Raw genomic sequence first — 14,272 nt, 5'->3', positions numbered from 1 at the left:
TACTGATTAAGGAAACTCTACAGGTCTAAGAAGGTGCCTTATCATTCACCCTTTCTTTCAAAATACCCTTCACTTCACTTCCCATGATTGTGATATTAAGCAAGATCTTCTGATTTTATACTACGTAAATACTCTCTGGTGGCATCATTTACATGTGTTTTGTGGATGCAAATAATAATATGAAAGGTCCTTATATCTTTATCTTAATATTTCTGGAGTGTCAGTAGATTTTGCAGTCTTCTTTAAAGGGATTTAAAATATTTTCCCCTAATTCTCTAAGGGTGTATGAAATGTGCCCCATGATGCTTGGATGTCTGAGACCAAGTTAAAACAGTGAAGTTATATGTAAGTTGTTTCTTTCTTGCAGTATTCAAAGAGCATCAGAGATCTGGATTCTTGAAAGGTTTGTCCAGATCAACATAAGGAGCTTATTCTATTCCATTCAATATTTGGGGCAACTGCAATCGCTAGGTGACCTCTCTCCTCATCACTCTCCTGAGAGCCTTAGCTACATCCTTATTCCGGAGAGTATAAATGAGTGGATTCAGGGTGGGGGTAATGATGCTGTAGAACACAGAACCAACTTTGTCTTGCAGTGGAGTGCGCTGGGACCTGGGCCTCATATATGAGAAGATGCAGGCCCCAAACCAGAGTGAGACCACAATGAGGTGGGAGCTACAAGTGGCAAAGGCGTTTCTCTTACTCCCAGCTGAACGCATCTCAATGACACTGTGCAAGATGAAGCCATAGGATGTAGAAACCAGGATGATAGGGAGGAGGAGAAGCACGATGCTGCAGATGTACACTGTGGTCTCATAGAGGGTGACGTCACCACATACCAACTTCACCACAGCTGGATACTCACAGTAGAAGTGGTGTATTTTCCGAGTCCCACAGAAGGGGAAGTGCATCAAGATGACTGTGTGGATTAGGGAGTTCAGAGATGCCCCCAACCATGATGTGACAGCCATCATCAGACCCACCTTCCTGCTCATGAGCACAGTGTAACGCAGAGGATGACAGATGGCCACATACCGGTCATAGGACATGAGAGCTAGCAGAAGACACTCAGCACCACCCAGAGACAAATAGAGAAAGTGCTGGGTGGCACAGCCCACAAAGGAGATGGACTTCTTGCCAGATAGGTAGTTGGTTGCCATCTTGGGGATGGTTGTGGAGACATGCATCAGGTCCATGAGGGACAGTTGACTGAGCAGGAAGTACATGGGTGTGTGAAGCCCATGATCCACACAGATGAGGAGGATGGTGAGGGTGTTGCCACTCACTGCAACAAGGAAGACCACCATGGTCAAGCCAAAGAGGAAAAGGTGAGCTGGGGAATCATCGAAGAGCCCTTCGAGGATGAAGTCTGCCAGATATGTCTGATTTCCCAGCCACATGTTCCCTTTCTCAGTCCCTGGGGAACAGGAGTGGAGACTAAGTGTGATGCTGGAAATATGGGATCCTGCATATGTGACAATAAGCACCTTTGATCCGAGAAAACATTTGTAAAGAGATTTTCTTTTCTATTTGTAATTATCCAGCAGCTGAAATTATTGAAATACACTTTTTTCAAAACCAGAGAAATGAAAATTCTGTCTTCATGATCAAGATCACTCTGAAATTCCAAAATGTCCAGACTCTATTAAAGGCCAAAATTTATGTCTCTTCTCACTAAATATATGTACATGCATATGTGTGTATGCATATGTATGGTGAGTGTGTGCGTGTATGGATGTTGGATTCTGTTTCTTATTTTATCAGGCAGGTTCTAACAAGAAAGTTGAACCACTAAGATATTTCTATTTGTATGTATAAGTGTTATGGATTGTGTTACAGAATTTGGCCTTATGCCATCATGGAAGCTTCCACCAACATTGTGGAAGCTGGTTAAGCAGCTGATGTTGGACTTAAAGTCCAAAGATCAAGCATTTAGAAAGGGAAGGTAGTATAAAGCAGGGCAGACAAGAGGCAAACTAAATCCAAAAGCATGAGCTGTAACCCCACAAAGAAAGACCAAAAAAAAAAAAAAGTCAGTTGGGCACAGTAGTGCATGCCTATAATCTCAGTGGCTTCGGAGTTTGAGGCAGGAGGATTGCAAGCTCAAAGCCAGCCTCAGCAATGACCAGATGCTAAGCAACTCAGTGAGACCCTGTCTCTAAATAAAATACAAAATAGAGATGGGGATGCGGCTCAGTCACTGAGTATCCCTGAGTTCAATCCTCAGTACCCTGCAAAAAAAAAGTCAGGTCTGGTTGCCTATGGAATTAGGGGTTGGGATTCTCCTTTTTTATTGACTCTTTTTAGTTATACAAAATATTCAGATTTGTTTTGACATAATTAAAAAGCAAAGAATATAATTTTCTTTAAGTCAGTTCCCAGTACTTCCCCTTTCCATCTCTTCCTATCTTCCTCTGTTCCCTTCCCTCTACTCTACTGATCTCCTATTTATTTATAGTTTTATATGAGTTACTTGTGGATGTGCCTAAAAATGAGATCCACTGTGGTGAGGTCAGAGTTCTAATGAATGCCTAGCCCAGAATACAAAGAGCCTAAAGGAGAATAATGGGGAAGGTAGATCTACTACAGGCCCAGCCACTGCTCCACACCAGTGAGGTAAGCCAGCAGACCAGCAACAACATATTAATTCTACAGAATAACTGCTTCCCTTCTGTCCTCTACATCTCCCAGGAATCTCCTCTGAGACCCGCCTTAAACACGATGAGTTAGAGGGAATTGGGGGAAATATAGTTCAAGCAAGCCAATTCCACACATCTCAAAGTCACCAGAGTCCATCTTCTGCTGCTTTGGCACACATACACATCTCCTTCATTCAGGCTAATATCCAAATGCAATAAGTTACCTGCCTAATACAATATAATACATCCAGCATGGAGCCAAACACATGCTATCCCTTTCTACAGGAGAAAATCCAAAGTTCTTAATTTTGCCTAGGGGAGACATTCATTCTTCTGATACATGCATGCCCTTTTGTATTCTGGAACTTCAAAATTATCTGCTTAATATTTATGAAGAATATTCGTACGGAAACAAGAAAGAAATACTCAGTACTATGACACACAGTTAGATCATCTTATCCAAAAAGTGCTAGCACATTCTTTGGGTATCGGGCCCCATTTCCTCACTCAGTCCTGGCATCTGCCCAATAGATCCATGAGCACAGCAGCCAAGGCGGCAGAGGTAAAGATTATTCCTGGATTCAGCACAATAGACTTACACACACCAAGGCCAATCTGCCTGAAGCCACAGTTGAATACACAACTGCCAACAGCAAAGACCAACCCTGAGTTCCCAACATGGCACCATTCCCTGGGGTCAGCAGCCAGCCACTCCAGAGCACATCGACTGCACTGGACCACTTTCAACATGGAAGGGACAGTGCTGTTTTTCCTGGAATGGACACTCACTCTAGATAGGGATTTGACTTCCTTGCCTGAAGTGCTGCTGCCAGAACTACCATCTCTGGACTCACAGAATGCTTTATTCACCATGAGGGCATTCCATGCCGCATTGCTCCTGACCAAGGAAGTCAACTCACAGAAAACCAAGTGTGGAAATTGGCCTGTGTTCCTGGGATTCATGGTTCTTAGCATAGGTCCGCCATCATCCTGAATCCTCATCCTCATTATAACTGAGGATGATCAACAGGTGAAGAAGAAGGTTACTCCACGGGATGGAGTGGTTGATTCTGACTACCAAGGGGAAATGGAGTTGCTACTGCACAGTAGGGATGAGGAAGAGCATGTGTGGAATCGGGTCATTTTCTAAGGTGCCTCTTCATACTCCCAGGTCCTGTGATGCAGGGCAATGGGAAACTAAAGCCCAAATCAGACCACCTTGATCAGAGCTCAGATCCTTCAGAAATGAAGACTTGGGTCACTCCACCAGACCAGGAACAATGACCAGTTGTGGACAAAGGAACGTGGACTGGGAAGTGAAAGAGGTAGTTATAAACACCACCAACATGACCATGTGGACACCCGCATGAACACAAACTGCCATAGTTTGGACATTTCTTCCTAATGTTGATATGAACATTATCTATTAATGTCATATAAAACAAATGTTTCTCTCATTACATCATTCATTCATCAAATAAAACAAGTATGAATAATAGTTAACTTCACATCTCAATATTTAACTAGGATAAATAGGATGCAGATAGAAAGACAATGAATTCCATAGAAAACAAAAGATTTCTTTACCCTTTGATGGGGAAATGGGTGGTGTGTTTTACAGCCTTTTCTTGGTTATACATATTTTTGGTTATACATAGGATACAGATTAGGTAGAAGGACACTTCTATAGTTTTGTTTGAATAATAAGTAGAATTTAAACAAATGAGCATGACTGCTATGTTGACACAAAACAAAGCAACCATACCTATGTAATGGGTGGACCTGTGAGTCAACAGATTATGAATAAAGCTGACAAACTGGTTTTTAACATTAATCAGTCAAACTTGCCAATCTTCTCTGTACCCAGTTCTCACACGAATGGTAATAAGATGAGAGCTTGATCTCCATGGTGAAACTGGACTAAAAAAACAATAATAGTCTAAGTTGAGCCTCCAGATATCCACCCAACCCCTCCTTGTGTTTTACCTCCAGAAACCTCCCCAGTCCTACACCTATTCCAGATTATTTGCCTAGGTTTAAAAGCAAAGAACACAGAACTGAATGCATTCTTCAAACACCAGTTTGATCAGTAAAAAGGAGCTCACATTTATTTTCTCTCTGCCCATGAATGCAGGCTAGGGTTGTATTTTTATGGCAGCCACAGCACACTGTCACTTCATGCTCAGCTTCTGTGGACTAGGAGAACAATTTCAACCCTGCTCCCCCTGATTACTCCAACCCAGTCGGGGTGATCTGCACACATCCTTCCTACCTAATTACCCAAACACGCCCTTCTGTCTTTCCTCCTTAGTTTCTAACCATCTCCGTAAACCTCCACAGTGTAAGTTCTTCATCATCTCACTATATTTTCTCTTCCTCCCTTAGGCAACACTCCTAATGATTTCCCATTCCTTTTTTTAATTTATTTTTATTGTAAACATATGGGATACATGTTGTTTCTGTTTGTACATGGAGTAACAGCATACCATTTGCGTAATCATACATTTACATAGGTAATGATGTTTGATTCATTGTGTTATTTTTTCCTTCCCTCCCCACCCCTCCCACCCCAATTTCCCATTCTTACTTGTGGTCTTCAAATTACTTTTTTCTCTACCTTCTTGGGAAGCATCCTTGGGGGGCTGAACAAATGTCACCTTAGATTGAAAGAACAATTTCACAATTCCCTGGTTTCTTTTTTTTTTTTTTTTTTTTTTTTGCAGTGCTGGGGATCAAACCCAGGGCCTTGTGCTTGCAAAGCAAGCACTCTACCAACTGAGCTATCCCCCCAGCCCCGCAATTCCCTGGTTTCTAATCACGGTTTCATGAACACCTTAAGTCCCAACACTATCTTACCTGGAATTTCCTCTGCAGAGATTTTTGGGCAGAACAAGCACAGAAGTGAAATAGAGAAGGAGAAATAGTCCTCCCAGCCACACACTGGTTATTGACCAGCCACACAAGCATCTTCTGAAGCATTCCTTAGACACCTCCTCTGACCCTGGAAGTTGCCATCTCCTAGCAGAATGCCAGAGAGGATGTTTGTCGGGAACAGTCATCATGGTTTGCACTAGTTACTCTAGTGATGGAGTATCACAGAAACCATAGGACATGGGGTTCTGTGACACTCTCAAAATCCACAGTCATATTTGACCCCATCAGCCCACAGCACAACAGATTAAGTAACTGAACATATTTAGCCCCTACTAGCTGGGTCTTGGTAGCTTGCAAGTTTCCTCTGGCCCTAAACGTATATTTGAACTGCCTTTCATTACCAGATTGAGAGCCTGGGCAATAGCAATGGCCATTCATGTTACCTGAGTCAGATGCTAAACAAAATACCAGCTTAATCCTCAATACTCCCAGAGTCCAACAAAAATCTGCTCTGGAGTCTCTGTGGTTTGGGATCACTAAGGCACCTCTTTGTAGCTTTACCCTCATTCCCTACTTAGCAACATACAAATATGTATATGTTTTGCAGCTACTAAGCTCCTTCCAGACTGCACAGATGTTTCCTCAAGGTGATCAAAGGGGTTAGGAGAGACCCGACTTGGCCTGACGTGAGCCAGCCATGAGGGAAGAGGAGCACACTCCATGAGAAATGAAACATCGCCTGGCCTGAGCACCTATGATGTCAGCAGAGGTGAACAGAGACCTGAATCCCTAATGGTGTCAAGGATTCCCACCCAGAAGACACACCCTGGATCTCTTCTGGGCACCGTTACCCAAGATACCAATTAATCTGTGCTGTGTGCACTGAGGTGAGCATCCCAGGGCTCTGTACTTGAAGTTTGTTTGCAGGGGTGGAGGAACCTGATAACCTGGGGAGGCTCGCTCTGAAGAAAACATGGGAATATTCTCTCTGGAGGCCAATTTGCAATGGAGCAAAACTATTCCTAAAGTCGCTGACTTGTTTTATTCACTACAGAATCCGGGACTTTCTAGCCCCTTTCCATGCTATCACTTTGAGAAGAGAGTCTGAGTATCTTCTCACCCACTGGCCACTTTTCTGTTTTCCCATATGTCATAAGAAATGATAGCAGGTTATTCCCACCCCCAGTCTGGGACTCCAATTTTATAGAGTACATGAAATAATATGTCAGGAGATTTCAAATGGACAAATAAAAAGATAAGACCCCCCCCATATTTCATTTACTCCTGTGTTTCGTTCATTCCCTGTCCCCTCTCATCATAAGGGGCTATTCTTTGTTTCTCTTTCTCAACTCAGATATTAAAATATCTTGCTTCACCGAGCTGACCTGGATTCTATTTCGTGGCTTGTTGTTTAGATGAAACGTATTATCACTTTCTTCAAAACCTACAGACTATTACTTTTATCTGGTAACTTCCTTTATGCCAGAATATAATTAGTTTTAAATTAAGGCAGCTATGGCATTTATATGATTCATTCATTTGTTTGACAAATATTTTTATGAGCACCTGCTGTGTTCCAAGCACAGGATTGATTACATAGTGGGTAACAAGCATGAAGAGTCCTTTCCTCCTTAAGGTTTACAGATACAACTATGTCAACTTGTGTTTAAGGGTTTGTATTAATAATACTCAATGCGAGTCACATGAAACAAATTTTTTGTATCTTTTTTGGTTCTTTTTAGTTATACATAACATTGGGATTCATTTTGATATAATTATAAAAAATGGAACATAATTTGTCCTAATTTAATCCTCAATATTTCCCCTTTCCCTTCCCTCCTCCGTCCCTTTTCCCTTCCCTGTACTCTACAGGTCTTTCTGTTATTTACTTTTAGGTTTTTTTTATAGTTAGTGTCTTGTGGATATACATTTTAGTGAGATTCACTGTGGTATATTCATATATGTGCATAGGAAAATTAGGTCAGATTCATTCTGCTTTTCTTCCCTTATCATATTCTTTCTCCCTCCACCTCAGTCCACTTCATCTAACTCACCTATCTTTCTTCTATTTTGATGGAATCCCCCATTTTCCCTTTATATCTTTCTCTCTGTCTTTTTCTCTCTCATTTTGGACTAGGTTTTACAAATCAGAGAAAACATTCAATCTTTGGCTTTCCAAGTCTGGTTTATTTTGCTTAGCATGATAGTCTCCAGTTTCATCCATTTATCAGCAAATACATAATTTCATTCTTCTTTATGACTAATACTCCATTGACCTTGGGTGAAGATTTTATATATATATATATATATATATATATATATATATATATGCACACACACACACTCGCACACACACACACATACATATAATTTTTCATATATATCTCTCACATTTTATTTATCCATTTGTCTGTTGAAAGACATCTTGGTTGGTTCCATAGCTTGGCTATTGTGAATTATGTTGGTAAAAAACACTGATGTGGCTGTATCCCTACAGTATGCTGACTTTAGCTCTTTTGGATATATACCAAAGAGTGGGATAGCTGAGTTGTAAGATGGTTCCATTCCTAGTTTTTTGAGAAATCTCAGTATGGCTTTCCAGAGTGGTTGCCCTGGTTTTCAGTCCCCCCAACAATGTATGAGTGTGCCTTCTTCCCCACATCCTTGTCACTACTTATTGTTACTTGTATTCTTGATCACTGCCATTCTGGCTGGAGTGAGATGAAATCTCAATGTAGTTTTGGTTTGCATTTCCCTGATCGCTAGAGATATTGAACATTTTTTCATATATTTGTTGTCCAATTGTATTTCTTCTTTTGGGAAGTGTTCATTTAGTCCTTTTACCCATTTTTAATTGGTTTGTCTGGGGGGTGGTTGGTGTAAAGTGTTTTTGAGTTCTTTAGATATTATGGATATTAATGTTCTGTCTGAATAGCAGGTGGCAAAGATCTCCCGTTCTGTAGACTTTCTCTTCCCTCTCATTTCCTTTGCTGTACAGAAATTTCTTAATTTTATGCCACTCATTTACCGATTTTTGATTTTATTTCTTGTACTTTAGGAGTCTTGTTAAGGAGGTTAGTTCCTGTGCCAACATGTTGGACTGTTGGGCCTACATTTTCTAGCTCTTGCAGAGTATCTGGTCTAATTCCTCGGTCTTTGATCCACTTTGAGTTGACTTTTGTGCAGGGTGAGAGACAGAGGTCAAGTTTCATTTCCCTACATAGGGATTTTCAGTATTCCCAGCACCATTTGTTTAAAATGCTATCTTTTCTCCAACAAATGTTTTTGGTACCTATGTCTAGTATCAGATAATTGTATTTATGTGGGTTTGCCTCTCTACCTTTTATTCTATTCCATTGTTCTTCATTCTGCTTTGGTGCCAGTACCATGCTGTTTTGTTACTATAGCTCTGTAGCATATTTTGAGGTCTCGTATTGTGATGCCTCCAGTATCACTCTTTTTGCTCAGGATTGCTTTGGTTATTCTGGATCTCATTTTTCCAAATGAATTTTAGAATTGCCTTTTCTAGTTTTGTGAAGAATGTCATTGGTATTTTGATGGGAATTAGATTGAATCTCTGTAGTGCTTTTGGTGATATGGTTATCTTAATAATATTAATTCTGCCTATCCAAGAACATGGGACATCTTTCCATCTTCTAAAGCCTTCTTCAGTCTCTTTCCTCAGTGTTCTATAGTTTTCATTGTTATATTTAGTCTGAAAATTTTTTGAGGTTATTGTGAATGGAATAGTTTTCCTAATTTCTTTTACAGCAGGTTCCTTAATGAAGTATATGAAAGTGATTGATTTGTGTACATTAATTTTGGATCCTGATGGTTAACTAAAATTTTATCAGCTCTAGGGGTCTTATGGTGGAGTTTTGAGGGTCTTCTAAATATAGAATCATGTCAATAGCAAACAGAGATCATTTGAGCTCCTTTTCCTATATGTTTTTCTTTAATTTCCTTTTCTTGTTTGATTGCTCTGGCTAGAGTTTTGAGGACTGTGTTGAATAAGAATGGTGATAGTGGACATTCTTTTCTTGTTCCTGCTTTTAGAAGAAATGCTTTTCTCCATTTGGTATGATGTTGCCTTTGGATTTGTCATACACATGCTTTACAATGTTGAGATGAGTTCCTTCTATCCCCAGTTTCTCTAGTGTTTTAAACATGAATATGTGTTGTGCCTTGTCAAATGATTTTTCTGCATCTACTGAGATAATCATGTGATTCTTGTCCTTAAGTCTATTTATGTGGTGAGTTACATTTATTAACTTACATATGTTGAACCAACCTTTGAGACCTGGAATAAAACCCACTCAATGGTGGTGTACTATCTTTCTAATATGTTTTTTTATGTGGTTTTATCAAGAATATTTTATCAAGAATTTTTGCATCTATGTTCATCAACGATATTAGCCTGAAGTTTTCTTTCCTTAATGTGTTTGTCTGGTCAGAGTGATACTGGTTTCATAGAATTAATTTGGCAGTGATCCCTTCTTTTGTATCTCATGGAATAATTTGAAGAGGATTGGTACAAATTCTTCTTTAAAGGTTTGGTGGAACTCAGCTAAGACTCCATCTGGTCCTGGACTTTTCTTTTTTGGAAGGCTTTTGACAGCTATTTCAATTTCATTACTTGATATTAATCTATTTAGGTTTTCTAGCCCCTCATGGTTCATTTGGGTAAGTTATATGTCTCTAGGAATTTGTCAATATCTTCAAGATGTCACAGCTTATTGGAGTATAAATTTTCAAAATAATTTCTGATGATCCTTACAGTGGTATCTGGCAATATTTCTTTTTTCATCTCTGATTTTATTCATTTGAGTCTTTTCTCTCTTCATTTTGTTTAACTTGACTAAGGGGTTATCATTCTTGTTTATCCTTTCAAAAAAACAACTCTGTTTAATTAATACTTTGTATTAATTTTTATTCTCTATTTCATTGATTTTTGGCTCGGATTTTAATTCCTGTGTTCTACTGACTTTTGTATTGGTTTATTCTTTTTCCAGGGCCTTGGGGTGTAGTGATAGATTATTTATGTGGTAATATCCTAATTTTTTAACATATGGACTCAGGGCTATAAAATTTCCTCTTAGATCTGCCTTCATATTGTCCCAGAGATTTTGATAAGTTGTGTCACTATTCTCATTTGTTTGTAAGAATCTTTTTATTTCTCCTCCGATTTCTTCTGTTATCCACTTGTCACTCAGAAGTGTTTTATTTAGTCTCGAGATGTTAGAGTGGTTTCTGTTTTTGATCTGGCCACTGATTTCTAATTTCATTCCATTATGATCTGATAGGATGCAAGGAATTATCTCAATTTTTTTGTATTTGCTAAGATTTGCTTTGTGACCTAAAATATTATCTATTTCAGAAAATGTTCCATGCACTGCTGAGAAGATAAATTCAGTTGCTGATGAATGAAATGTTCTATAGATGTCTATTAGGTCCATTTGGTTAATAGTATTTTTTAGATCTGATGAATCTTTACTTAGTTTATGTCTGGATGATCTATCTAGTAGTGAGAGAGGTATGTTGAAGTTACCCAGTATTATTGTACTGTGGTCTAATTTTTAATATTGAGAAGAGTTAGTTTTATGTACATATATGCACCATTGTTTGGGGCATAAATATTAAAATCATTACATCTTGTTGTTCAATGATTCCCTTAACCAATATGAAGTGACCTTCTTTGTGTCTTCTGATTAATTTTGTCTTGAAGTCCACTTTTTCTGTTATAAGAATGGCTACCCCTCCTTGTTTATAAGTACAATTTGCATGGTATATATTTTCCCATCCTTTCACCTTCAGTCGGTGGATGTCTTTGCCTGAAGGTATATCTCTTGCAAACAAATTATTTTTGCTCTTGTTTTTTAATCCAATCTGTTAATCTATGTCTTTTTCTTATTTTTTGTTTTTATTTGTCTAACTAGTTATACATGACAGCAGACTGCATTTTGACTCATTGTACACAAATGGAGCACAACTTCTCATTTCTCTGGTTGTACATGATGTAGAGTCATACCATTCGTGTGATCATACGTGTACTTAGGGTAGTGATGTGCATCTCATTCCACCATCTTTCCCTCCCCCATACTCCCTCCCCTCCCCCCGCTCCCCTCTGCCCAATCCAAAGTTCTTTCATTCTTCCCTTGCCCCCCCCCATTATGGATCCACTTATCAGAGAAAATATTTGTCCTTTGATTTTTTTGGTTTGGCTTATTTTGCTTAGCACGATATTCTCCGACTCCATCCATTTACCTGCATATGCCATAATTTTATTCTCCTTTAAGGCTGAGTAATATTCCATTGTGTATATATATACAGTTTCTTTATCCATTCATCTATTTAAGGATATCTAGTTTGTTTCCACAGTTTAGCTATTGTGAATTGGGTTGCTATAAACTTTGATGTGGCCGCATCACTGTAGTATGCTGATTTTAAGTCTTTGGGTATAGACCAAGGAGTGGGATAGCTGGGTCAAACGGTGGTTCCATTCCACATTTTCTAAGGAACCTCCATACTACTTTCCAGAGTGTCTGCACCAATTTGCAAACCCACCAGCAATGTATGAGTGTCCTTTTCCCCCCAGAACCATTTGTTGAACAGGCTGTCTTTCCTCCAGTGTAAGTTTTTGGCATCTTTGTCTAGTATGAGATAACTGTATTTATGTGGGTTTGTCTCTTTGTCTTCTATTCTGTACCATTGGTCTACCTGTCTATTTTGGTGCCAATGCCATGCCATTTTTGTAACTATATCTCTGTAATATAGTTTAAGGTCTGGTATTGTGATGCCTCCTGCTTCACTCTTCTTGCTAAGGATTGCTTTGGCTATTCTGGGTCTCTCATTTTTCCAAATGAATTTCATAATTGCTTTCTCTATTTCTATGAGGAAAGATGTTGGGACTTTTAATTGGAATTGCATTGAATTTGTATAATGCTTTGGTAGTATGACCATTTTGACAATATTAATTTTGCCTATCCAAGAACATGGGAGATCTTTCCATCTCTAAGGTCTTCTTTAATATCTTTCTTTAGGTTCAGTAATTTTCATTGTAGAAGTCTTTCACCTCTTTTGTTAGACTGATTCCCAAGTATTTTATACATTTTGAGGCTATTGTGAATGGGATAGTTTTCCTAATTTCTCTTTCAGAGGATTTATCACTGATGTATAGAAATGCATTATATTTATAGGTGTTGATTTTATGTCCTGCTACTTTGCTGAATTCATTTATTAGTTCTAGTACTTTTCTGGTGGAAATTTTTGGCTCCTCTAAATGTAGAATCATGTTGTGGGCAAACTGTGATAGTTTGAGTTCTTCTTTTCCTATTCATATCCTTTTAATTTCTTTTGTTTGTTTATTCACTCTGGCTAGAGTTTCAAGACTATGCTGAATGGAAGTGGTAAAAGAGGGCATCCCTGTCTTGTTCCAGTTTTTAGAGGGAATACTTTCAATTTTTTCCATTTAGAATGATGTTGGCCTTGGGTTTAGCACAGATAGCCTTTACAATGTTGAGGTATGTTCCTACTATCCCTATTTCTTCTAGTGTTTTGAACATGAAGGGATGCTGTTTTTTGTCAAATGCTTTTTCTGTATCTGTTGCAATGATTATATGATTCTTATCTGTAAGTTTATTGATGCAATGAATTGTTTATTGATTTCTGTATGTTGAAACAATCTTGCATCCCTGGGATGACCCCCACTTGATCATGGTGCACTAACTTTTAAATATGTTTTTGTATGAGATTTGTCAGAATTTTATTAAGAATTTTTTGCATCTATGTTCATTAGGGATATTTGTCTGAAGTTTTCTTGATGTGTCTTTGTCTGGTTTTGGTATCAGGGTGATACTAGCTTCATACAATAAATTTGGAAGGATTCCCTCCTTTTATATTTCATGGAATACTTTGAGGAGTATTGGTATTAGTTATTCTTTGCAGGTCTTATAGAACTTTTGACTGAGAATCTGTCTGGTCCTGGGGTTTTCTTGGTTGGTAGGCTTTTGATGGTGCGTTCTAGTTCATTGCTTGAAATTGATCTGTTTGAATTGTGTATATCCTCCTGATTCAGTTTGGGTAGATCATATGTCTCTAGAAATTTGTTGATGCCTTCAAGATTTTCTATTTTGTTGGAGTACAAATTTTCAAAATAGTTTCTATTTATCTTCTGTATTTCAATAGTGTCCATCATGATATTTCCATTTACATCACAAATTTTAGTAATTTGAGTTTTCTCATTAGTTTTTTCATTAGTGTGACTAAGGGTTTGTTGATTTTATTTATTTTTTCAAAGAACCAATTTTTTGTTTTGTCAGTTTTTTTACTTGTTTCTTTTGTTTCAATTTCATCAATTTCAGTTCTGATTTTAATCATTTCCTGTATTCTACTACAGTGTTGATTTATTCTTCTTTCTCTAGGGCTTTGAGATGTAATATTATGTCATTTATTTGTTGACTTTTTATTCTTTTAATAAATGAGTTCAATGCAATGAACTTTTCTCTTAGCACTGCCTTCATAGTGTCTCAGAGATTTGGTATGGTCTATTGGTATTCTCATTTGCATCTAAGAATTTTTTAATCTCCTCCCTGATGTCTTCTGCTACCCATGCATCATTCAATAGTGTATTATTTAGTCTCCAGATGTTGGAGTAGTTTCCATTTTTTATTTTATAATTGATTTCTCATTTCACTCCATTATGATCTGATAGAATGCAGGGTAATACCTCTATTTAACCTATGTCTTTTGGAGAGTTTACA

At 38.3% G+C, this 14,272-nt stretch overlaps 1 protein-coding gene across 1 annotated transcript; it reads right to left on the bottom strand.

Annotated features, from left to right (window-relative positions):
* Nucleotides 1–467: 467 nt before the first annotated feature.
* On the bottom strand, nucleotides 468–1,400 carry LOC124970652 (olfactory receptor 2AE1-like). Its single transcript, XM_047534153.1, has one exon. The coding sequence runs from the start codon at nucleotides 1,398–1,400 to the stop codon at nucleotides 468–470; it is 933 nt and encodes a 310-aa protein (XP_047390109.1).
* Nucleotides 1,401–14,272: the final 12,872 nt, after the last annotated feature.

The sequence above is a fragment of the Sciurus carolinensis genome, chromosome 18, assembly GCF_902686445.1.
Source record: "Sciurus carolinensis chromosome 18, mSciCar1.2, whole genome shotgun sequence".
NCBI lineage: Eukaryota > Metazoa > Chordata > Mammalia > Rodentia > Sciuridae > Sciurus > Sciurus carolinensis.
This window is presented reverse-complemented; position numbering and strand designations above follow the sequence as displayed.

Coding starts and splice junctions, on each gene's coding strand:
- LOC124970652 (XM_047534153.1), bottom strand. CDS start 1,400: ATGTGGCTGGGAAATCAGACATATCTGGCAGACTTCATCCTCGAAGGG.